Source organism: Triticum aestivum, chromosome 7B, assembly GCF_018294505.1.
Source record: "Triticum aestivum cultivar Chinese Spring chromosome 7B, IWGSC CS RefSeq v2.1, whole genome shotgun sequence".
Taxonomy (NCBI): Eukaryota; Viridiplantae; Streptophyta; class Magnoliopsida; order Poales; family Poaceae; genus Triticum; species Triticum aestivum.
In genome coordinates this window covers 617374157-617401236 of record NC_057813.1, presented here as the reverse complement: position 1 = coordinate 617401236, position 27080 = coordinate 617374157, and the positions used below count along the sequence as shown (strand labels likewise).

General features: G+C 40.9%; 1 protein-coding gene across 1 annotated transcript; it reads right to left on the bottom strand.

The window, feature by feature from the left end:
• Positions 1-1460: 1460 nt before the first annotated feature.
• Positions 1461-12416, bottom strand: LOC123158555 (histone-lysine N-methyltransferase ASHH3). Its single transcript, XM_044576486.1, has 11 exons — positions 12142-12416; positions 10568-10691; positions 10000-10102; positions 9695-9794; positions 5817-5895; positions 5508-5679; positions 5348-5428; positions 5026-5235; positions 4862-4913; positions 4721-4786; positions 1461-1902 (listed from the first exon to the last, which is right to left on the bottom strand). The coding sequence occupies exons 1-11, from the start codon at positions 12142-12144 to the stop codon at positions 1879-1881; spliced, it is 1014 nt and encodes a 337-aa protein (XP_044432421.1). The 5' UTR covers positions 12145-12416; the 3' UTR covers positions 1461-1878.
• Between the last annotated feature and the right edge of the window lie 14664 nt (positions 12417-27080).

Sequence of the window (27080 nt, the reverse complement as noted above, 5' to 3'; positions counted from 1 at the left end):
TCGATTGGGAAACAACATTTGCATGTTTGTCACTTGGCACGCAACTGCAAGCAATGTCTCCCTCAAGTGCAACTGCATTTCTTCTACGGTACTGCAACTCTGTGGTGTTTTGTCGGACAACAGACAGTTGCATGTCTGCTACTAGGCATTCAACTGCAAATGTCGCCCAAATTGCAACTTTGTGGTGTTCGTCGGTGGGGGGCAATAGTTGCATGTCTTTCACTTGGCATGCAACTGCATGTGCTGCCCCCAAGTGCAAGTGTGTGTCTTTAATGAGATTGCAACTCTATGGTGTTCTGTCCGGAAGAGGATAGTTGCATCTCTGCTACTAGGCGTTACTAGGCGTGCAACTGCATATGTCGTCCCCGACTGCAACTTAGTGGTGTTTGTCGACGGAGAGAGGGCAGTTGCATGTCTGTCACTTGGCATGCAACTTTAAGTGTCGCCGCCGAGTGCAACTGCATGTCTTCAACGAGACCGCAACTCTTTAGTGTTTTATCAAGGAAAGGACGGTTGCGTGTCTGCTACTAGGCTGCAACTGCAATTGTCGCCCCCGACTACAACATTTGTGATGTTTGTCGCTGAGGAGAGGACACTTCAACTCTATGTTGTTTTGTTGGTGAGGGGGGAAGGTGGTAGTTCCATGTCTGCTACTAGGCATGCAAGTGCAAGTGTCTCGCTCTCCGACTACAACTGCATTTCTTCAACACCACTACAACTATGTGCTTTTATTTCTGAATTATTTTTTCTGCTTCCGGTTTTTCTTTCTATTTTATTTTTTGCGTTTTGGATTTTTGTTATTTTTGTTTTTTGAATATGATGTTTTATATATATATTTGAAATAAAGCCACCAATTTGCACACATGTCTAACGCACACATTTCCTTATTTTATTGTTCTTTTTTTTGTGTCAGAATTATGTGCTAAAAATAATACTAACACACTACACTGTTTTTTTAGAACAATTACACTTTTCTGTATGCATTATGTTTCATGGAGACACACTCTAGTGCTGAGAGCGTTGAAAAAAGAGAAACCAACCTAGTAGGAGACAAGATAACAGAAAACAAAAGAAGGCTTCCCATGCTTCTCACCTACAAGCAACAATTGAAAATTCCGATGCCCCGATCGATGCAGCCCACTTAAGAAGACAATAGGAAAAACAAAGGACAGAGAAAAAAGCCTCGTACATGACACGCCGGCCCAAAGGATAACAAAACGAGCGAGCAGGAGACTCGGGCATCGGGCCATCTGTACCTAAGATGCTGACATCAGCCAACTAAGACTTCGCAAAGTCTCAGTCGACTGAGTCGTAGGTAGACCCATGTGGATATACTTCTCACTATAAGAGGATTGGATAGAACTTGTATCAAACATATCTAGGTGGCAGGGTACAAATAAAACCTTCTCGTGCAAATCACAGCATTGGCTGTAGACAGACGGTGTTTTCTACTTCCTCCGTAACAAAATGTAAGACATTTTTTATGCCCTATGCAAAATCAAAAAACATCTTACATTTTGGTGCAGAAAGAGTACATGGCTGTCCGGCTGTCCCAGACAGGGAGACAAAATGGCAGCGACTATGCTTCTTGACCGCGCCAGACCATGTCGCATGAGGTAAAATTAAAACAGCTGATTCTAAGAAGACAATATTTTCAGGGACATGTCACATAAGGTAAAACTGCTGATTCGCAAAGGGGAGAGAATGCAGGAAAACCAATCTAATTTGAGGGTGGAAATCCAATTTACATGTCAGGAGCACACTGAAAAAAATCTGGTTTGAGGGTGGATGGTTGCAGCAAGTACTTCCCCAGCGATGATTTGTCTACAATGGTAGTGACAGGTTCTGCTGAGATGGCAATCAATTGGATGTATCGGGTTAGTACACAGAAACATAAGGATCCTGCACAAAATAGAGAAACATCCGTCAGACAAGGCATCCAACTTACGGAAAAAAAGTTTGTATAGTGGTATTTTTGTTTCGAATCTTAGGAATCCAAAAATAACCCGACAAAAAAATCACATAGAAATTAGTTCAAATCTGAACTAAAGACAGTTCAAAATTTTGCATGCCCAAGACACTTTGCCCACTCTGGTGCAAGTTCTTGCCCCGCCAAACTAAGGCAATCAAAACATTGGCCAATATTTGGCTAGCCAAGTTTTTGGTAGGCTTGACTTTGGCTCAAACCAAACACACCCTACATCCTAATAGTTCCCAAACAAATACCTCTCATTCAAACAGCACATGCACCCCTATAGAAGCAAAACAAAAACCCACAGATACAAAAATGAAAAAAAAATGCAATGTGAAGGGTAAATCCCCAGCCACCCTTCATGGAAGATAATTGGAAAAGGAGACCCCTCTCCAAAGCACCACATATGCTTAAGAACAAGAGACACATACATGAAGAAACCCCTTCCTCACCACATAAACAAAGTTCAAGGTCATGGTCAAGGCTCTGTATCTATCTGATGATGGCTCAAGTCAATATCCTATTGTGCCGCATGGATATATTCTCGGCGCACTTATTGTACAAAAAAAAATGTAATTTTAACAATAGCCAGTTGTACAAAAGAAGGGTCTGAATATGAAAATAGCACTATGTTATAAGTAGTTAGTCATCATTGTAACCTTCAATAATTGTCTTCTTCTGGATCTTCTGGGCGCTGTAAAAAGATAAGATCAAATGAGCAGGGGGGCTTCTCTGGAGCAAATGACAAACAAGAGTATATAGTTCGGATTGTTCCAATCACAGTTACAACCAAGAAGTTCAGTATACAGCAATGTAACATCCATTGGATCTATGTATCAGCTCAACCTGAAAATTCTGGTGCTTCCGAAACACTGTCTAGTTCAACCTATCGAATAGCAGAAAAGCAAAATTCAACAGTAAAAAAACTAACACTAAAGAGCAAAAGTCAAAATTTAAAACCTTGACCTTTAGGGTCTCTGTGGATGTTTGAATTGAATTGGTATTCTCGAATTGGCTATTCGAAAGAAAATAAATAAATCATACTACAAAGAAAGAAAGAAAGAAAGAGACTATTTACAGAACCAGTGAGCCTTTAGGGTCTCTGTGGATGTTTGAATTGAATTGGTATTCTCGAATTAGAGTCCCAATTAAATTTCAAGTTGAAATGGAAATGATGTATGATTGTGATTCAAATTTTTGTGTTCGGTTGCTTATGAAATTATTGTTAAAAATGAAACCACGCCCCAATTCCATTTTCTGTTTGGTTGGTGGCACCCATGTTACCTGGAAACCTCAAAGAGCCATCTTTCCTCTTCTTACGTACTCCATGTTGCTCTCTTCTGGAGTTCCCAATGCCAGGTTCTCATCCATGACCATGGCTGCCATACAACTGAATTCCAGCAACCTCGCAAGACCTGGATGGGTCTCCAGCTACCTCACCTTCTACTAATATAGACAGGGAACCTCTTTCTTCCTCAAGAAAGTTCAAGAGATAGATACAGGAGTCCATCAATACCAGCAACCTTGCAGGACCCGGACGGTGCAGATCATGGTACGGGACTTCAAAATCCAATACTCTCGCCACCCAAACAGCAGAATTCGCAAAGATACAATTCCGATTCCACAGCCCGACTCCAACATACAGACGGGGTGTTGGGGATTTTTGTACAGTCGGTAACATTTTGAAAGAACAGCCAATTACTGGTTGGAACAGATCAGCTGATGTTGATGGTCAGTAAACTGCCGATATGGTCAGTTAACTGCTATTCGGACCCCTCACGATACGAGAACATGCTATTCGAACCATTAACTGGTAGGTCCAGTTAATTTGTCTGACAAGCCGATTTATCAGCTGGGAGGCTGAATTATCAGCTGGGCCAATTAACTGCTAGGCATTTTTTAGCCCAAAACTGGCCCATTCCCTCCCTACTTTTCAATTTGCAGGTTTATGGCCTTCCAGATTGGCTGAAACATCACCAAAACATCAAGGCAACACTTTTCCTTGTTGCTATGTAGCCTAGGATTGCATATTTAGACACTTAGTACATGGCATGCTCCTATATAGCCTAGGATATATAGATATGGCCCTAGTTAATCTCTTGATAAATGGGTTAGCGATAAATTCAATTAAATGGTCGATTCGCCAATTAATCCCTACTCAGCACTCGACCGATATGGTACCTGTTACCGATATCCTGAACACTGGTTCTAGGATGGAAAGGTGCTATGTCTATGTAAATATGAGTAATCCAATGGCTATTTAAACATCAAAGAAAAAAATTCAACCATGTTTACTGAATTTGGTAGCAGATGCGAAGCACAAGCTAGCAAGTCACTTATCATAGTACTCCCTCCTTTCCGGTTTATTGGGCTCATCTTGCAAATCACATCGACCAAGGAGGACCTACTTAAGTGCTAGACAACATATTAATACTACAATACATGCATGGCCCTCTCACTCCTTCATGCATTGGTTTGTTCTACGCTGGGAACGGGAATTTGATAGAATTTAATGTGGACATAGCTATATTTGCATGTTTCCAAGTCAATGAGCCTTACAAATTGTAAATTTCTGATTTTTTTAGATAGGCCATGTGCCCCTCTAAATCGGAAAGGAGGTAGTAGCACCTCTTTTACTACAGTTAGCTACAAAATATGTGGGTTGTCCAAGAAAGCAAGGTATGACAGAACCCATAAGCTCCAAAAGACAAACGAAATCAACCAGTTCAGTTAGTAAGAATGTCATACCGGTAGGAAGTCCCAATCTTCCTCTCTCATATCAAATTTTTCAGTAGTTTCTTCATCAAGCAGTAACTGGACCAAAACAAATAATATAATATATAAATTGCCATTAGATATCATGTAAAAATCATCTGTTGAAAAACTCACAGTATGCATTCCAGTGTACTCATCATAGTCATGTACAACTGCTGGGACATACCTGAAAGGCAGAATATTGAAAGGCAAGGGGTTAAACCAGGCCAGCAACTGAAAACAACAGATAAAAGGACATCTAACGTCATCAATCAGATTTGAAGATGTGAAGGCATTACATTTTATCTCGTCGATCCCATAAACGGATGATCTCCCCAATACAATTATCTGAGGTTGTCTTTCTTTTCTTTATGTCGTGCTGATCTTGCGAGCTTCCTGAGTTGCCATTGTGAAGAACAAATGAGTTGAACGACTTAGACGTGCCAACCATTTTTCTGCAGTTTGAAGACCCACAATGACAATCTTGATCTGCTCCAAACTGGACAAATCTGTATATAAGGACATAGATTAGAAACAGGAACAGTTTTGTGTACACCATGCAATAAAGCAAGGTGGGCAAAACAAATAAAAAAGAAAACCCAGGAAACTGAATGACCATACTTATAGTCATAGGTCAACTCCTCCCCTCTCTCTATGTCACGAAGAGCAAAAATTCCAACTCTGGTCTGTCCATCCACAGTCCTGAAAAATAACATGATACCAGTAGCAAATATCAGGGTCATCAGCATGGATATAGAATAAGCAGTTCAATATAACTAACCATTTCTGCATCTCTGTGTTTGGTTCACAACTATGATTGATAAACCTGGACTTGTTCCCCTTGTTTGTCGCATCAATGACCATATTGCTACTGACCTCACAAAGATAGAAGTTAGTGTAACGTTGTCTCTTCATTTTCCATAGTCTTTCCTCACAAGTTCTGTCATCAATAACTACAATATTGATGCAAGATATATGGATATTAGTTTGATCGCCCAGTATACAATGTGAGTAACCATCATAATACATAATACTTGCATTTGTCTGCATTTCATTTACTTGCTCAAAATAGATTTCAACAAACCCATACCTTCTCCTACATATTCTATAACAAATTCTCCTTTCTTTATTTCGTCCTCGGCTATCAATCCAAAGCCACATTTCTCTGTCTAGAATAATATAACAGTCTTTTAGGGAACTGTTGGGAAAGTGAAAAGAAATTACATACCAATTAAAGGTTTTATGAAACAATCAAATTTATACACCACTCCAGTACTCCACATGAAATCTAGAGAACGGTCATTAAATAATAATGTTTGGCTATACTTCAAGAAACATCAAACGTGAAACACCTTGCTTAGATTCTCTGTGGAATTATTAACACATAAGAGCAAACTTTCCTCCTCGCATTTATTTTTTCCAATTGTGAAGTATTCAATGTTGAAGTATTGCTTGTATTGTGCATGAAGAATGAAAATACTGGCTCACAAGATAAAGAAAGTTTCATATAGGGATTTGTGATGGTTTAAGGTACAGGATCAGTTGCGCAAAAAACGTGACTGTATGTTGGATATTTTGCTAACATGCAGATATAAGGGCCAGCTCAAATATGAAGTACAGGGATAAGTAATGGTGTTACTAAGATATCTCTGAATTATATATAGTTCCAGAAAGAAATACAAAATAACTTGCGAGTAGGGGAAAACGTTATGTGTAACGTAACATCATAAGGAAAAACAGTACCAGACAACACGGTAGCATAAATTGACCTAGGGGCCACAGTAAAATACTGACTATAGAAACAAATGTCTTGAACGGTAAAATCATCAGAGATCATATAACCAAGAAAATGACTCAAATTTTGTTAAGTTGGTCCTGGTGGACAAGGCAAATACAGCAGAAGTTATCTGCACACAGATTCAACATGTATGTATAGGATATAGCCAAATATGATAGGTCAAGAATATTTTCCTCTGTTTGTATCCGCTAAGGTGTTCCTAAACACAAATTAGGTCGCGTATGGACAGGTAACTGTTACCTGCACAGACTAACATTACAACTCACCAGAATCAAGAACCTGCGGTGAAATATATTGGAAGTCAGAGGAGGCCATAGCCACTGTTGGAGGTGCCGACAGCAGCAGATTTTGGGAGAGGAGAATAGCAGCGGCCAGCAGGCACCTGTGGCGTGAATAGACCTTGCTGTGGTGGATTTGGGCTGCCAGCATCATTCAGCAATAACATGGGACAAAAACGATGGCCGGACGAGTCAAGGACACGCAAACTTGATGTCAAGGAAACTGAGGTGGCCTGGCATTGGGTTGAACCACAGGCCCCGGAAGCCAGATGGGGAACAGGGAGAGGAACATCCCTGCCCCTGGTTCACAGGGTTCATCCACCAATACTCGGTTACCCCCATTGTGGTTGAAATAAAAGATCTCTCATCCCTATGAAAAAAATCCATGGACAGAATACCAGACAACCAATAAAGCCTACTGGAGGAATTTTTTACCAGGAAACAGGGGAGCCCCATTGGCGTACCTAACATGTGGAGTCTTCACATATAGTTGTGGTTAGACAGAATTTTACCATGTATGGCAGATCAGGTCACAAGCACCTGCCTCAAGAAAGGGGTTTGACTCATTCAAGTTGCGCCGTCAAAATTACTAACCATTTCATTTATTTACTAGTATCCTCAAAGAAAGAAAGAAGAGAAGTCATTGTACCTGAGCAGTTTATGTGAGGAAATTGCAGTTTGAGAGTTCAAATATGCTTATTTTCAGTAATGAAAGAGAGAAATAGAAGTTGCAAGCCCATGGAACTTTCTGTATTTATTTCTCAATTATTCGTTCATTCAACCTGGTGAATGCAGGTATCAGCTGTTGCAGCACCTCCCGCGCCACAAAAGCCAGCAACAAGTTACCTGGGGAAGATTAGATAAGCAATGCCATATGTGTATAGCAGGTTTCCCGTTGTCTAGTCTGTTTTTGGTCTTCAGGCTCCATGTGTACGCAGGGATGATCGATTCTGAAGTAGATGAGAGAGGGTATTGTCGTACACTTATTGCTGTCCAATGCTTATACTGTAATGTGTGTACATAATGTTTCTGTTCTTTACTATAATGCATCTGGCCTCTAGGTTGGGTGACCGATCAAATGGAGCAATGACTAACGTCGTTGATTTGTACCCACAGGTACATAGTTCCAGGGTTGGGGGATGCTGGTTATAGAAGTTTCACTACATAATTGGACTATTCAGTTTTGATGTAGACACTGTTCAGTGAGATCGTATATGCTAATTTTTGAGGATTGTCGTATTGGAGTACTTTAGTGTTAAGATTGTACTGCCTTATTCCATCCTTCTCAGTAATATACTTTCGATTCTTGTTATTTTGTAATTATCCATTTTTTATGGTTGTAACGTACATGACTAACTGTCACATCCCTCCGAAAAACAGCTTATCCTTCAAGGGATAACGTCTGTTTTTCTTTTCTTTTCGTGTGTGTATGTGATGATCTCTGTTCCTGAATCATCTTTCAGATTCATGAGTGCTTATCAGTCAACAAAAAAGGAATGACCAACTGTGCCCATTTCAATCAGACCAAGAATGCATGAAGGCGAAGCAATGCCAAAGCAAACTTAACAGATCATGAATTGCTATCTGGGGGTGTAAGATTAGTGTGGCACTGTGGCCACCGGTATTTAGCTCGTTAAATGGGCGGAATGAGTGAATTGAATAGCTCCAAAAGCAGATGATACTGTTACGAAATGGAATATTGCTAGCTACGGCATGTACAATGGGGTTGTTCTTCGTCGTGATATTTACCAAAGCATGGGAGGAGAAAGAAACAAACTTGTTTCACTCCAGGGAAAGCTAAGAGAAGGCTAATTGTTCTTAAGAATACGGTCTCTAACATTGTATTAATGTCTTATAGCCGTTCTAACAAGTAGAGGGAAGGCCTGGCGCAGTGCTGAAGTCCTCCCCACTTGTGTCAAGAGGTCCTAGGAGCTTCTATGCACTGGGTCTGTCCTTTTAGCTGTTCTAACAAGTCTTATTGGAAGGTTAAAAGTTGAGAGTAAACCAGGAATAATATGGCAAGTTTGGTTAGCCCATCTGTTAGTCTCACATTGCCGACAAGTGTACCAACAGTATTATTTGTCACAAACTGTGTGACCTACCACCATCCCCTGTGCCTGTGGGCTATGGCTCTGTTAGTCTCACATTGTTGACAATTGTACCAACACTATTTGTCACAAACTGTGTGACTTAACACCATACCCTGTGGGCCTTGGCAAGACACCACTCTGAGGTAATTGTTGGGCATTGACGAAATAGGCTATTGATACAGTATAGTTGTTCTGCACAGCCACTGCTCTGCTACTAAAAAAAGTCCACAAGATCTCCACCCTGATCACTGAAACTAAATAAGTCCACAAAATTTAGGAAAATTTAGCTAGTATTTTTAATCTGCAGCCAGTCACTCACATTATTACATCCATACCTGTGTTTTCCTCGCATATTTTCTGTTCAAGTTTTATACTGCTCCAATGCAAACCTTATTTTGTTCATTTTATCTATGCAGAATTTAGTTGTCAGTAGACCCAAACCTGTGAGTTTCTGTGAAGCTGAGGGTAGAGATCCTTGCTGGGGTTTTGACAGTGAGGAGAAGTTTGTAGGTTGGTTTCAGGGCTATATACTTTACATCATTAAAGGTTAGAGAAGCTGGAAGAATATTCTTAATGATTATGGCTCCTCTAATCTTATAAAATAAGCAACCCACAGTCCCCTTCCGATACAACACAGAAACTAGAACACATTCTATTTCAAGGCCCGTGCAATAAAAATATATTATATTCAGATATTACATCATAGCACCATATATAGCAGTGGCAGTGTTCCTCCTCACTTTCCCTCTTAAATGGCTAGTTTTCCAAACTCACTAATTATGAAAACTTGAATCGGTCGTACCTTAATCAATTTTGTTTTGAACAAAGGTCGGAGCTGGAATGATTTATTGGCACACTTGTTCTCACATTTACAGTTTGATGAACAACAAGAGAACAGCATCCTGCACCAATAAAATAGTGGTTCAGAATTGTTCTTTCCAGACAATACTGAACTTTACAATAACATTAATCAAATAGCTAAGAACAATTTGTACGTTCTCTTCATGTTTCCTACAGAGTATGGAGCAATTATATTATGCACAAATGTGTGTGCGTGCCTGCAAAGTGCAAACACAACGGGGAGGGAGGGAGAGAGAGAGAGAGTACCCGCATTGGCAATCTTTTCCACAAGTAACTGGTGATTCAGAAGAAAGGGAGCAGGAACAAAAAATGCCATCATCTTCAACCCGCTTCTTAGTAAGATAAATATCTTAGTAGAATTAAGGACATCAATAATGTGAAAAAAATGATTATCATTAGCAGATTAAAAGTTCACATCATGAGACTGCAAATGAGCAATTAAAACTTGATATTCCTGCTCATAGGGGGGGGGGGGGAGAGAACCACAACATATTAAGCCATTTTGAAATGCATCCTCATAAGAAAATTATTACAAAATGTAAAAACATTTATTTCCCCATACCATGTTGCTTTCTACATCAAAGACTAGCATCAGATTTCCTCACATGTTACATTACAGTTTTAGGTGTATCACAAATCCAAACTGTCAAGTGAACTACATTGAAAGGTATGATGAATCATACTTCACAACATAGCAGAACATGAAAACTTCAACCCGACATTTTACTAAATTAAATCATGCAATGGTGCACATGATTGCTGCTCTAAGAACTTGAGAAGTAAATAGGCTTCAAGAAATGATAGGCAAGGATACTCCGCTTAATTGGTATGTAGTAGCCCAGCTTCCATTCTTTCAACGCAGATGGCAGATCAAAATCTACAAAATCTGCAGGATCTTTCAGCGCCTTAGTCAATTCATCAAATACATGCTCAGGTCCCTGCACAACAAATATTGATAATAATATCACTAGAATTTCTCTCTTTGAATTTGTTCAACTTGAATTTTAATGCCTTGCAGATTTTTCAAATCTGACAGTTTGTGGCGACTGTTTAAGCATTATAGTAGCCATGACCGACCACCCTATCCTACTTGCTCTTCCTATCGGGCCTCGATAGATCCACGCAAAGGAGCAATCCTTCCCTGCCCGGCGATCTTCCCTAGCCATGGCGATCAGTTCCTTTTCCTCTACTCTTATAGGTACGCTTCTTCCTTGCACAGCTTCGCTGAAGAATTTGGGCGCCCACCGAGTCTGTTACTAGGCCAAACTGTAAGCAAAGTTCCCTATCTGTGTAGATTGGCGAACGGGTAGATTGTAAATAAGATAAATTGGTGGACTGTAGAATGTGAGTCCACTTTTAAACAGTTTCTTTCACACAGTTTACTGTGCCGATCATATTTACAGTAGAATTTTCTTGATTCTAGCTTATGTTCAGTCTAATAAAAACATAGAGTAAAATCCACCATCAGTTCCTTAAGTTGTGCGGTGCACTCTAGTCCTGCCCTAAATTCACATATTTGGACCCCCTAAACTTGCTAAAGCGGTGTGCCTTGGTCCAAAACTGCTTAAAGTAACACTGAGCATGACCAACCACGCGAGGGGTTGACCGTGCCACTTGGTTATTTGCTCACTAATAAGGGTGAAACCGAATCGGATTCAGATGGATCATGCTCATACTGTATCCTATTCCATTTTTTCTCGGTTACGGAAGTGGTACGAATCCGGTGCGGATGTGGAAACAAATACAGAATATACCGGAAACATACATGGTGTTGGTACGATAACGGAGTGGCGGCGGACCGGAAGCGGACAAAAATGTTCAGACAATACAAGAAAAACAAGTACACAACATCTCAACAGGACAACACAATTAATAAGTTGCAAGTAGCGGAGTACTTCAGCAGCTTGCAGCTCTAAGTCCAAGTGCACATGCTAATAAAAGGTTACTGCCAGGATCGATAGAACAAGCATTGCCATCGTATCAAAAACAAGAAAAGAGCAGCCAGCAGCCTAGCACCATCGAGCTCCATCTGCAAACAGCAACACGTAGACGTAGAACACCATACAACTGGAGCTAGACTGGCTAATTGGACACTGCAGAACTGCATAGTGTCTTCGTTATGGCATGGCATTTGCTAACTATCATTACTAAGTGATGCATTGTTAACACCATCAATTAGAATAAACATCTAACCAAGATAACTAATATACTGCAAACTAGTACATGACCATTGCTTGCTTGTTATCAGGACAATTCCTAATTGATATGCTTAGTGAATAAACAGAGTTCCTACTTGATATGCTACACCAGTTCATGCTACAGCAATGAATTCAGAGTTCCCAGTTGCAACTAGCAAGTAACAGAAACGGCACGGCATAGAGAACGAACCATGTCCCAAATCTGGAGCTTGGTGAGGTTGTTGTCGATGGTAAAATGAGATCGGCGGGCGACGACAGGGGCGGCGATAGCAGGGAAGAGGAAAGGTAAGTGGGCGGGCGCCGTCGAGCTCGTGCGGGGCAACGGGGCAGAAGCCAGTGAAGTGGTGACGGCGACCGGCAGGCGGCTGTGCCGGGGCGGCGGAGGGGTCCGGGGAGCGGCAGAGGGTACCGGGGACCGGCGGAGCAGAGCGAGGTGAGCGCCGCCGCCAAGCGCAGCGACGGGCAGAGGAGGGGTGGTCGCGTGGAAAGTGCGTTTATTTTTTTCTAGTCTATGTTTAGGTTTTGGGTTGGGCCGTTTTTGGGCTGGGCCTTTTTGGACTCAGACTTTATGCAAAATAGACTAAAGATTTAACTCTTAAATTAAAACTAAAATCATGTACTCTTAGAAAATGTATAACTAATTCATGAACTCATAAAAATATGAATAATATATGAAAATTCTCGTAAACATGTCATATCCATTCATGTAAAAAATTAGGCATTTCAAGTAAATATTTACTGTATCTTCTTCATATGGTGCATTAATTAGTAATTAAAAATAGAAAATAAATATTACTTCGTATTACATAACACGCAACAATGTAAATTTATATTTTTAATTCGACATATCACATGAAGTTGTAGGTAAAATCTCCATTGAAAAACATGATGGGAAAATATTTTGATGTCTGTCGTTATTGTTTTGTTGCCCTTGTTCTGTTGTTTGCTTTATTCCTTCTTTTGTACTCCCACCGTTCCAAAATACTTGTCGTGGTTTTAGTTTAAATTTGAAAAGGGGGGAGTAATAATTTGGTCGTGTGCATCTTTGATGTCTTGAGTGGCTCTTTAGATCGTATTGGTGCAGAGACCGGGTGTAGTTGATATCTTCTAATACTAATATATTCCCTTTTATCTAAAAAATCATGTATCAACATTGTCCTTTGATGATCATAATTAAACACATACACACATGCTTTATTGTTATAGAAAAAACATTTAATCTTGAAATCCACCGCTATGTATCCTTTTAACAATTAAGATGTCTTGTTAGCTATTCTCAATCTTCCAACATGCACTACCAAACATTGATAAAATCCATCTTCATTTGCTCGTTTCCTCATAAGAAACTACATGTGTGCACATGTGCAATTGCAACTGTATGGTCACACATCAATATTGTGATCTGAAGCTTGTTAGAGCCCGTTTGGAAGCTCTCCAGCTCCGCGCGAGGAGTTGGCTGAACGCCTCGGCTCCGCGAAGCCAGCTTCAAGAAGCAGAGGCCTCCTCCAGTGCAAATTTAAGAAGCTGCCCAAGCCCAGCTTCACAAAACGGCGGAGGGAGAGTTCGGCGTAATTACTAGGAATGCCACCTCCAAGTCAAGAAAACGATTCGTTTTGCAGTCGCATGTGCCCTGCTTTGCTCCTGTTCCGCGCGACCACCGCATTGCCGAACGGAACAAAATTCTCACGAGAAGCTGGATCCCTGATGGAGGAGTGGGAGTTGGGAATTTAGAGAAGCTGGAGGACTTCCGAACACGGCCTTAGTGTTATAATAGCTCAATATTTGCTTCAAAGAGGAGACGGTTGTATGCCAGCAATGCAGTAGAGAGGCTACTGTAAAAAAAACTATGTGCTGGAGAGGCGCTCTCGTGAAAGCTAATTTTTTGACAGGGGTGATGCAGGTGATGATAGTGCTAGAGAGCGTTTTGCTCCTTCTTGAAGGCACTGTTGAAGAGTACTTCCTCGGCAGTGGATCACGTCTGGTCGGGGCATGAGGTAGCCACATAGGTTGTAAACGGTTGGACCCTTCTTCAAGGGTCGATGAGATGAAGCTAGCCACGACGACGCATATGGCCAGTCGTTTTCCCTCCTTGGAGGCCTTTTTGAATAACCCACTCACAACTCACTGAAATATGGCGATGGAGGCGTGTTTCGTTGAGAGATGGCTTTGTCGGCCATTGTTTCTTTTTTTCATCTACATTATTGTTGTAACCTCTTTTTGTTCCCCTTATCTCAATGAAACGGGCAGATGGTCTGCTTTCTCGTCAAAAAATATATATAACATATGCAAACAAAAAAATGTGCATAACTCATTTCTCCATGACAACTTTAACAAAAGGGTTGTATACTCTCTGTTTACATCTTTCTAAAATCATTATTGTTAGACTTAGACCTAGTGATGAGATCGTAGTTGTACATGTGTATATATGTCTGTGAATAATACAACATTTTTCTTGAGTCAACTAGCAAAACAAATTGAGATTCTCCCAAAAGAAAAGAAAAGGACGAAGCTTTAGAGTTTGAGACGTTCCTTGATCATCACGCCAAAGAGGCACAACAAGTGAAGATGCATATTTGTATTTCCCAAAATCTCTCATGCCTAACTAACTATTTGTCTAGTGATCGAGCAAAGACATAAGGATCATCCAATCTGAATTGTGTATGCATGTTTGCAGTTTTCCTTACAATGAATTGACCACGACGATTCATCACCATCAGTATCATTTCGTGGCATGGATCCTCCAAAACGTATGTGCTACCTGGGATGGTCTCGCTACAAAGTCACTAGCTTATAAATAAAGATAAAATGATTGATATCTCAAGAGAAGAGTACTAGAAGCAAGTACGAAAAAGTTGAATGGCTCATTGACTTAAGAAAGAGAGAGAGAGAGAGAGAGAGAGAGAGAGAGAGAGAGCAACAAAGTTAAGGTAAAGTTAGTGCCTGCAAAGAAGAAATTGAATTTACTGTTGCAAGGCTGGTTATTTTCTTTCTTTTTAACATCGGAGATCAACTCCCCGTGTATTTCTACTTTAGATATTCTATTTATTTTCTGAACTATTTGCAATATTTAAGGTATATATAAGACATGGAAACGGGCAAGCAATCCCAAAAAACTACGAAATGCGACAAAATGAATGGAATTTTACCATCTCTATGTGCATGCTTGACGTTGCTGATTTGGGGTTTAAGAATTTGATGTGTTGTATCTTGCACAAATATTAAAGTCTAACATAAGCAATAGCCTACCAGGTTTGGAATTATGCCAGCTATCATTGTACTAAGATTCGGAGTTTCAACAAATAAAAGCATTGTCTCACCGTTTTCATTTTACAAACGGAAAATGGTGTTGTCATTTTGCTGGAAAGCAAGATGTTAAGTGAATCATCAGGAATGTCCTGTTCACACCGACGCCACAACATATGTGTTGCATATATGGGGACAGACCATCCAGTTGTAGTACAATTGTCATCTTTAGGTTGTATACTCTCTCCATTCCTATGTAAATCTTTGTAGAGATTCTACTCCGTATTTGCAGTTAAATGTAAAGGTTCGGGACTTAGTTCTTTCCTCTAGAAATGGAGCAATGTGGCACATCCATCCTAGGTAGCTATAGACCAATAACCTTCCTACAAGGTGTGCCAACTTGGACTACTCGTTAAACAACCATGTTTTTCTTTGATTCCCATGTAAGATTTTCAAGAAATAAACCGAGTCCGAACTCTAGAGAAATTGCTAATTCACATGAAAATTTCAATAGTTTAAACGTCGTAGAGTTTAATGGATAAGAATAGCGACAGGTGTTGCCAAGATGATGGCTTCAGATGTATTGATGTATTACTTTGTAAGGCTTTTATGAATAATTAATAAAATAGATGCATGCATCTCCCAGATGCAGAGGCATGAGGTCATCCTCCCAGATGCAGGGTTATAGGTACATTATTGGAGATGAATTGATGCCGGCTGGGCCTAGATGGCTGGAGCCGGTTACCCGATCGGCAATGGCAGCGGGCAGGGCTGGCACGAGGCAACGTTGCAAGAGAAAATAGCGGTCGTCATGATCGAAGTGTATAGCGCGAGACAGTGGCGATTGTTTTTTTATTTTTGCACTGGTAGATGATTTCTAGTGCTTTGGAGAGTAAACACACTGGCCGGGTTTCTTTAAATCATTTTTATTAACTAAATTCACTCTAGAAAAAATCATGGCCCGAAAACTCAGTTGAGTAGACCAAAGCTAAGTCATTTTTTAGAAAAACTTCCGGTCTATTCATCTTTAATCATGGTAGTGCAACGAACATTAGAAATAAATTACATCCAGATCCATAAACCACCTAGTGACGACTACAAACACTGAAGCGAGCCGAAGGCGCGCCGCTGTCATCGCCCCTCCATCGTCGGAGCCGGACAAACCTTGTTGTAGTAGACAGTCAGAAAGTCGTCGTGTTAAGGCCCATAGAACCAACGCACCAAAACAGTAACCGCCGCCGATGAAGAGTGTAGATCAGAAGAATCCAACCTGAAGACACAGGAACACAGACGAACGACGAACAGATCCGAGCAAATCCACCAAAGACAGATTCGCCGGAGACAAACCTCCACACGCCCACCAACGATGCTAGACGCATCACCGGAATGGGGCTAAACTGGGAGACCTTTATTCCATCTTCAGGGAGTCGTCGTTGTTTCGTCTTCTGAGTAGGACACAAACCCTAACAAAACTAAAAAAAAATCTAAAAATAAAGCCCTCCCACCGGCAAGAACCGAGATCCACTCCACCTCCATGGCCCTAAGAGCATCTCCAACAACATGTGTAAATTTGGATGTCTATATATCCATATAGACAATGAGAGGAGCGTTTTGGAGGCCGAGCGGTGGCCGTTATCTCAACCGAACATTGTCATATTGGGTTCCGTGCCTTCTGACTTTTCAAGTAATATATCCTGGCTATTTAGGAGAAATACACATGTGCCATTCTCTAGTATTCTCGATTTGTACGTGGGCCTCCTTTTAGGCTGATGCTTGCATGAACATGATGTGTCTTGTGCGCCCATTTGAGCTGGTACCGGCTGGAACACCCCGCTTACATTTGTTATTAGCCATGCCGCACATCTGCTTCGCTGACCTTGTTGCCGAGCCTTGCACTAGTCAGCTCCTAACTACTCCCTCCGTTTCAAAATAGATGACTCGATTTTATAATATCTTTAGTACAAAGTTAGTATAAAGTTAGGTCATCTATTTTAAAACGGAGGGAGTATTACTAGGACACCATACGCTCGTAAACAAAAGCTAGCACATCATATGTTGTTTCTGTTTTTCTTTAGTTCTGGTTGTTTCTATTTCTGGTATCACATCACACCTATATGTGTGCATGAGTCAAAGAGGGAAAAAAAGGTGCATGAATAAACTTCTTTCCAACATATATATTTTGAAGAAAAAATATTTCACTATTTTATATATAAGAAGTGAAAAGACGGTCACATATTGCAAGAATAAAAGTGTTCGAGTATACATAAAGTTTTTCTTGCAATTTTTCAAAATTGGTTGACTTTCTTACTTATACACCTGTTCGACTGAATTTAAAAATGTTAAACAGATTTTTTATACATGTTGTACATTCTTCTCAATACACAGTTAACAATTATTGAGAATACGATGAACCGTTTTGAAACTACACAATGAACATTTCGAAAATACACACTGAACAGTTTGTAAAAAGTATGTGATGTATAATATTAAAATACACGGCTAATTTTTTAAAATGTGTTGAATTATTTAAAAAGATATGTGATTAACCATTTTTAAATACACGTTGAACAATTTTTAAAAATGCAATGAACATTTTTTACAACAAAACTAACAATTTTAACAACAAAATGAACATTTTTAAAATGCATGCCATTCATTTTCGAAAAACACCATGAAGAGTTTTAACATATGTACAAAAAAGAGCTGAAAGAACCTTAAACAAAAAAGAAACAAAATGGGAAAAGTTAATACAAATGAACATGTTGTTGTAATGCCTGAACATTTGTTAGTACAATATGAGTGAACATTTTTGTTACAGCACACGATTAGGTTTTCACGAAGAACATTTTGGAAAAAAAAAATACAAGTAGATTTTGTTACGCACATGAACAAATTATCTTTGCAGCATATGGAATTTTCTTTTTGGACAACGAGAAAAAGAGTTGAATAAATTCCGGTGGCCTTAGGGGCATAGGGGCTCCTTTTTTTTACGTTTGTTTAAGAATTTTTAGGGTTTGTATCCTGCTCATGAAGGAGAGATGGCGGCGGCTCCGTAAAGATGGAATAAAGTTCTCCCCTCCTAGCCCCCGTCCTGATGGTCCGTCTATCATCGTGGGTGGGCATGTGGATATATGTCTCCGATGAATCTGTCTTTGGTGGATCTGCTCGTATTTGGTCGTTGTTCGTTTACATTCGTGCGTCTTTCGGTTGGATCCTTCCGATCTAAGCTACTCTTCATCGGTGGCGGTTGTTGTTCTGACGCGATGGTCCTATTTGGCCTTAGCACGACGCCTTCCCGACTGTGTACTACAACAAGGTTTGCCTGACTCCGGCGAGGGAAGGGCGATGATGGCTGCGCGCCTTCGGCTTGCTTCAGTGCCGGTAGTCGTTGCTAAGTGGTCCATAGATCTGGATGTATTTATACTACATGATAGAAGATGAATAGATCGTTAAGTTTTTTCAAAAAAAAAAGAGTTGAGTAAATAGCATAGCTGCTTTGAGAATACTAGTTGGTTCATATTTAAGTAATTCTGGGTGTAAATCCCGACGTTCGTCCTGCAGTTACAAATAACTTAATTCGTTGTGTCAAATAGTTCTTAGTATAAATCCCAACGATGGGTAAACGGCTAGAAAGTTTGCCGATGTTCTAGTCTCTCACGTAAATGCCGCCCATGTTCGTGAAGGTATGTGTGCCTGCGCATCGACTGAGATGGGATGACACTGTTGATCAAAGAATAATACGGTGGCTGTTAAATGGCTACGGGGTGAAATACAAGCGAATCCTACTACGTTTGCACGCGTCTGCCGCTGATCGCAAGCTAGCCTAACGCGCAGGATAGCGAGCGCCAGGCAGCTCGGCCACCAAACGGCATTTTCGTATAGACAATGATCTATAAAGATTTTTTAATATACACGTTCAGTTTTGCAGCAGAATGTCTATATATAGAACGTCTATATTCTCTCTCCTATATTATAATATTATTTTCTAACTACCAATTCAACTACCATTTCAATGGTAATTCAAACAATTTATAATTGCATTGGTTTCTAACTACATCATATAGCCTACCTAGTACCATCAATATCAATTCGCAAAAAAAAAGTACCATCAATATCAAAGAAAATTCTCTATATAAATGGGAGTAGCAATATTAGTATCACTGAACATACTTAGTAGTACACGCAGAGTATCTAATTAAAATTTCCAGTCCAGTAGCACTGAACATATTCGGTTAACCTGCACGGCCAATGCATTGCCACATACTTCCTCCGTTTCAAAATAAGTGTCTCAATTTTATACTCCCTCGGTCCCAAAATTCTTGTCTTAGATTTGTCCAAATACGGATGTATCAAGTTTCATTTTGGTATTAGGTACACTCATATCTAGACAAATGTAAGACAAGAATTTTGGGACGGGGGAGTACTTAGTACAAAGTTGTACTAAGCATTGCCACATATTCTGTTAACCTGCACTTATTTTAGGACGGAGGGAGTATTCAGTTAACCTGCACGGCCAATGCATTGCCACATATTCTGTTAACCTGCACTGAACATATTCAGTTAAAGTACTACTGGATACCTTGCGCGGCTACCTCAACAAAGAGGCGCGAGGTGGCCCTCGAGCGCCGCGGCGGCCGCTGGATTCATCTCCAACCCGCCCTGGCTCCGGTGCCCCAACCCTCCCTCTCTATCTGTCAAGGAAGAAAGGAGCCATACCTCGAGGGAACAAGGGCGGCCTCGCGACGTTGCAGGCGCAGCTCCAACGACTCCGGATGGTGGCGCCAACCGCTCTGGGATGGAGCGGTTCCTCTATCCATGACGTCTCGACGATGTCCATGCGTAGACAATGTGGAGGTGAATTTGGACGATGTGGATAGATAGACGATACGATGCACGAGCTGCTGGGAGGCCGTTTTCGGGCCTTCGTCGTGTATATGGGCTTTAGACAATCATTTAGACGAGCTGTTGGAGATGCTTTAAGGCCATCGGAGATGGGGCGGACCGGCGGCGGCGACGGTGGGAGGTGAGAGAAATCCTAGTTTTTTGGAAAAGAAAGAAGGGTCGTGTGCGTGCTTGGTAAGCTAAGTTTGACCGAGAACAACAACATAGTAAAAATCCACTTGACTCCATTCCTGATGCTCTCGTAATAGTCCTATTCAGCATTCAACCATTAGCAGCCAACTCATCGATCAATCTAGAAGAACCGACCGGAACAGTCTTCCGAGTTCCAGATCACCTGCCTGCCCTGCTACTCATCTCAATCCCAGCGGGTTATCTCACCTGCTCACCATATACGACTGACCAAGTGACCATAGCTCTAATCGGCAAGCATAAACTATTGATTAATCTAGTGCTAAGTGTTCGCACACGAACACGTCGCCGTGTATCCTCGACGCCGGGGGTGATGCACCGCAGCTCACGTCTAAGGAGACCCGCCGGAAGCGCGGTACGCAAGACAATCCGGCGGGCTCTTTTGTAGACCCGAAACCCCACACGCCCGGGAGGGACCCCGTCAGGGCGCGCGGCGGCTATGGGCTGCCCTAGGTCGGCCTGATCACCCCTAGGGCCTCGAGGTTCGTTGCCCTGCAATAAGAAGAACAGACGAAGAACGGGGAAGAAGAAGAACTAGGATTAAGGAGAAAAGATAAAATTAAAGGTAAAAGTGGTAGATGAATTGATCGATTGTGTGTTGTTCAATCGGCCGTCACCCCTTAGGTATATAAGAGGCGGCTGGACTTCCCGTGTAAGGAAAATGCTTGGATTCACGTCCAAAACCCTAGTCAAATTCGGATTGGTTTTGTCCGAACTTTCCAAAATTGTTCGGTTTAAACTGGCTGCACATTGCGGGTCTTTTTTGTGGTGGTAAACGATCTCGGATGGAAACGAGCCCAAAAGCAATCTTCACCGTTTCGACGAGACAAACAACTTTTATGTTGAACGTTTTTTATCAGAAGTCACCTTGAGGGTCAAATCGGTCACGCAAAACAGGTTATCCCTCGCGCTACCCATCAGACAGGGTGTCTGATGGGGCGCGCCAGTTTTTGCCTCATGACAGGGCTGTATTTCGATGGCTCTAACTTTTGCATACGAACTCGGATTGAAACGATTTTTATATCAAAATTGATCGTTTCGACGAGATGAAGACAATTCGTGTAGATAATGTTTCCATTTGAGGTCGTCTTGGGGGCTTAATCAGCCAAACTGTACCCTGAATATAAGATCTTAGTACTTTGAGCATAGTTTCGGCCTTCGAGATGAAATCGTACTGCGATGACCCAAACTTCAAAGATGTTCATATCGACAATATGGAAATCTTTCATGAAGATCACTTCTCCATTTGAGGCCATCTTAAATAAGTTATTGACCGTGCCAAAATCTGATGTCAACACATGCCCCCCTGTTTTTCGGCAAAGTTTGTGTGCCAAAAAATAACTTCCGCATAGCTTGTTCTAAGGACGATGTCAATACTCCATCGGCCATTTTGCATTTTCTTAGGACGACAAGTATATATCGGCCATTGCTTGTTTGAACCTCTTGATGCAAACTTGGGTGAAAACTTCTCAACTTCTATAACAATCCGGTGATAAGGTTCCATAGATCAAAACCATCCTCCGAACCATATTATTCACCCTTTTGCTAGGATTTTGCAGATAATCAAGAATGAACTTTCTCCAATCCTTACTTCCCTGCATAAAAGTTTCATTAGTGGCCGAAGCGGTGGGCTTCGATTCAGCCTTACCTATGTTGACAAGACCTAGCATCGGCTATTGATAAAAATGCAATACACCATGGTTAACATAGTAGCCGGACGCTTGCTATGCCGACTCTTTCGAATTGTCATGCCTAAATATATGAACAATTTCAAAGCAACCCAAGGTAAAACTTGCATCTAGACATACCAAAAGATAAACTATAAGTGATCCGTCAAAACATTGATAACCCTTGAATATTTGTTGCACTACTAATAATGAATCACCGGAAGCCTCAATATGTATAGCATCTATATCAAGGCAAAGCTCCAATCCGAATGACAATGCATATTCGGCTTTGATCATTGTGCAAAAATATCTTAAGCGGCATGAGGCTTCACAAACTAGCTCCATATGGAGATAAATAAACAACACCAACACTTTGGCCATTGCTACAAATTGAACCATCAAAAATATAATCTCCATAGTACTAGAGAGACAAAGCTAATATCACTTAACATGTACCTTGTCTCGGTTCCAATTGAACTAAGGACGGTGTTAGAATTCCACACCGGCCATGATCAGATAGTTTCTTAGGACGATAGTTAAGTATCGGCCATTACCATGAGGTTCATGTAGAATTCATCCATTAAAACATGTATAGCCGAAATAAACAAATAAAATAGCAATAAAATATTTCGGCTCCTTTGTCTTAGCAACAAAAATGTAACTAACCAAATGTATAGTGATTTGGTAATACTCTGTCATCATATAGAAAATTATGTTGCATCCATGGATCAAAATAAGTCCATGGAGGGTAACTGATCATACCTGTGGATGAATTCCATGGCAAAGGCATCAATGGCATTGTTGAAGAAAATAGATGATGTGCTAACCGAAGATTTTGATGTTGTGATGCACACCTTCGGCTTAATTGTTTGTTGCTTCCATCATTCTTCTTCTTCATTTTTATTGTACTTGTTGCAATTGAAGCATGCACATCGTTTTTGTTTTGATTGATCCTCTTGGGAACCCATGCCATGTTCCTCTTTCTAAGCTCTTGTGCACTAAGATTTTGCAATTCCTTCTTTTGCCAATACGATAAGCCGAGTGAGCAACTCTTTCTGGGCCTTGTGCACCCTCAACTTATTTTCTTCACATTTGGCACTCTTATTTTTATCAATTGATTATTTCACTTCTTTGCCTTTTGTAGCCAATGTCAATATTTTAATTGTCTCTTTGTTATTTGAGATCAAATCTGAAGTAGCACAATTACGACCATCTCTTTTCACGCGGTAAACTTGCTTTACCACCTGTTTATTCTTCCTTGAGCTCTGGACCGATTCCTTGTGATTGAAACGGTCTTTGAAGCGCGATTGTTCAAATGTTGATCTTCTTGGAGTTGCATCGTATTGGTGAGATGGTCTAGAATAAGATGGAGAATGTGCCCTTATATCATACCTGTCCCATGATGAATATGTATCTATATGAGCATAGGGAGGCATCCACGGCATTGGCATTGGCGGCCCAAAATAAGGATATGGATATGTTGCATTAAAATTATCACTTTGCCAATACCGATCCTCATATTTGCGCCTTGGGAGTGACCTTGGTTTCTTTGCATGATTTGGCCGATAAGCATTCTTCTCTTCACTCATCTTTTGATATTTATCCAATAGTTCAGCAAAGGTGATTTTTGATCTCTTACACTTGCGCTTATTTCAGCCTTTGTTTTCTTTTGGTTTGCTTTCATCGATCATTGGATTTGCTTGCTGCTCCCCAGTCCTTGGCGTCTCCATTATAGCTTTGATGGAATTTTCGCCCTCAAGATTATGTTCATTATGCTCTTCAACAACTTCTTTACTTGAAACCTTGATCCCATCACCTGCAGTTTTTACATTCTCTTTAAATGAATCGGCTTGAAACAGCCGATGCAAAAACCTTTTGCCATCGGGACCAATCGGAATAGACTGGTCATCTCTTGGTGTTTCAACAAACTTCAATCGTCCTTTTTCAATGGCCGATTTAACTATTTGCCGAAACATGTTGCAATCCTCAAAATTATGTTTGGACGAATCATGCAACTTACAATACATTCGTCCTTGGATTGATGGCTTAACATGGTGATCGAGAATTGTAATGTAATTATTTTTCAGCAATAAATCAAATATTTGATCTCACATGCTTGAATTGAAGGTATACTTCTTGTTTTCTAGCCGATCTTGCTGTTTGAACGGCTTTGGAGATAAGCAAACGAATGGTTCAGATTTGGAATCTCTCCATTCGGCTATGCATTGTGTTTTCCACTCCATCCCCGATGTCTTTGGATAAGATATTGTATTAGCATCGGTTTTCTCAATAGAATTTAACCTTGCCTTTAAATTTCTGAAACGAAGATATTTAGAACATACATGTCTCAGTTGAGACCAAGTGCAAGCCAAGTACGAAATAAGCAAAGCTACCCAACTAGATATGAACTTTAGATAAAGCAATGGGGAAAGCTTTGACTGTAACAATAAGTCATTATCGGTCTTTATAAATGGCGCAATGGTTTGACCGATATGTTCCATAACAATTTTATTGCTAACAAGTAAATTACCCTTCTTCATTGGTCTTTCAAAATTACTTATGAGAATATTTTTTATAGATGCATCAATAATGAAGTTGCGACCAAATCTAAAAATAGGTAAATTACTCGCTATGCATACCTCTTCAAATATGTTGGGAGAACATGATGGTGGTGCCATTTGAAGAACATCTTGCTCCGTCTTTGGATGGCTCCCCAACACCTTGTCATCATCTTTTTCTTCAATCCGTGCATCATTGCTTTGAAGATTTTTGTCGGCCGAACTTTGTTTGGCTACTTGTTCTTGTCCTTGAAGCTTGTCAATTTCTACGGCACGGAGCTCATAGGACAGGAAGTAGGTTCCATTAACTTCAGAAAAATCAAGCACCGTTGTTTCCGATGCTTGACATGCCCTTTCTCAATAATGCTTGCCTCGTTGGATTTGATGGATTCAGAATATATACTACTTGATTCGTATTTTTCAACCGAAGTACTTTCATGTTCCGAATCATTCTTCTTTTCATTGATACTACCAATTGGCAATGCTTCTTTTATCTGAGCCAATTCTTTTTCTATTTGTTTCTGACGGCGAGCGGCAAAATTAGCTTTAACCTTTTTTCTCAATTTCAGCCCACTCCGGATATGATTGCCCCCCAATGATTTTAGATTCTTTCGGCAATGACACACGGGTGTTGCCGAAATTTTGCAATTGTGTAGGGGGTGTATAATATGATATAGTACTAGGTGAAGGCATATGCATTGTTGTAAGACCATCCTTTTGCTCGCCAAATTTTATCAATTGGCAAAGATTCATCTTCTTGCAAAACTCTAGCTTTTATTGCGGCATAATCAGGAAATAGCCCCTTTTTATGTTGTTCAAGGCAAAGAGCACTAATTCTCTTATTTTGGGATAAACTCTTCAATGCAGCCACCACTACCTCATCTTCTATAATGTTGGGCACAACCACTCCTGTAAAATTTACATTCATTCGGCTATAACCAGGAAGGTGTGAAGCCGAATTATGAGCATCTACAGTTGTGTATGGTGCTAAAGAATTAGTAACATGAGGTGTAGCATATGACGGTTGAGAGTAACTGGCCGAATAGCCACTAGTAGCATGGCCAATTCTCTCATTCATCGGCATGGTTGGATTACTATATTGCACATTAGCTGCCGATGAATAAAAGGGTGAAACACTTTCTTGTATGGCATTGGAAATTCTAACTTGGGGTGTTTCAAATTGATTAATCGAACTCATCATGTTGCTCATCGGCATATGAATTTGCTGGGTTGCCGATGCATGTGAGTTGGGATACATATGGTGCATGTTACTAATATCATCAAAAGTTGAAGCATATAAATTACTTTGAATCGGCCCTTGCACGTAGTTAGTTGCATGATTGAAAAGCTGGGGTTGGCCGATAAAGTATACTCATTGAACGATCTAGTAACATCATATGAATTATTTGCATCTACATAAAGGGATTGGCTATTCATATTACCATTGTAAACTGCAAACCCTAGATGACGATCTCTTCGTAGCAAGAACGGGCCGGAGACCGTTCGAAGCTTCGTCCCCAGCGGAGTCGCCAAAAAGTGTGTTTGCACACGAACACGTCGCCGTGTACCCTCGATGTCGGGGGTGATGCACCGCAGCTCACGTCTAAAGAGACCCGCCGGAAGCGCGGTACGCAAGACAATCCGGCGGGCTCTTTTGTAGACCCAAAACCCCACACGCCCGGGAGGGACCCCGTCAGGGCGCGCGACGGCTATGGGCTGCCCTAGGTCGGCCTGACCACCCCTAGGGCCTCGAGGTTCGTCGCCCTGCAATAAGAAGAACAGATGAAGAACGGGGAAGAAGAAGAACTAGGGTTAAGGAGAAAAGATAAAAGTAAAGGTAAAAGTGATAGATGAATTGATCGATTGTGTGTTGTTCAATCGGCCGTCACCCCTTAGGTATATAAGAGGCGACTGGACTTCCGGTGCAAGGAAAAGGCTTGAATTCACGTCCAAACCCCTAGTCAAATTCGGATTGGTTTTGTCCGAACTTTCCAAAACTGTTCGGTTTAAACTGGCTGCACATTGCGGGTCTTTTTTGTGGTGGTAAACGATCTCGGATGGAAACGAGCCCAAAAGCAATCTTGACCATTTCGACGAGACGAACAACTTTTATGTTGAACGTTTTTTGATCAGAGGTCACCTTGAGGGTCAAATCGGTCGCACAAAACAGGCTATCCCTCGCGCTACCCATCAGACAGGGTGCCTGATGGGGTGCGCCAGTTTTTGCCTCATGACAGGGCTGTATTCCGATGGCTCTAACTTTTGCATACGAATTCGGATTGGAACGATTTTTATATCAAAATTGATCGTTTCGACGAGATGAAGACAATTCGTGTAGATAATGTTTCCATTTGAGGTCGTCTTGGGGGCTTAATCAGCCAAACTGTACCCTAAATATAAGATCTTAGTACTTTGAGCATAGTTTCGGCCTTCGGGATGAAATCGGACTGCGATGACTCAAACTTTAAAGATGTTCATATCGACAATATGGAAATCTTTCATGAAGATCACTTCTCCATTTGAGGCCATCTTAAATAAGTTATTGATCGTGCCAAAATCTGGTGTCAATA

Coding starts and splice junctions, on each gene's coding strand:
- LOC123158555 (XM_044576486.1), bottom strand. Junction 5,896..9,694: donor TCAAAACAAAATTGATTAAG/GTACGACCGATT, acceptor ATATTATTCTAG/ACAGAGAAATGTGGCTTTGG. Junction 1,903..4,720: donor AAGATTGGGACTTCCTACCG/GTATGACATTCT, acceptor TATTTTGTGCAG/GATCCTTATGTTTCTGTGTA.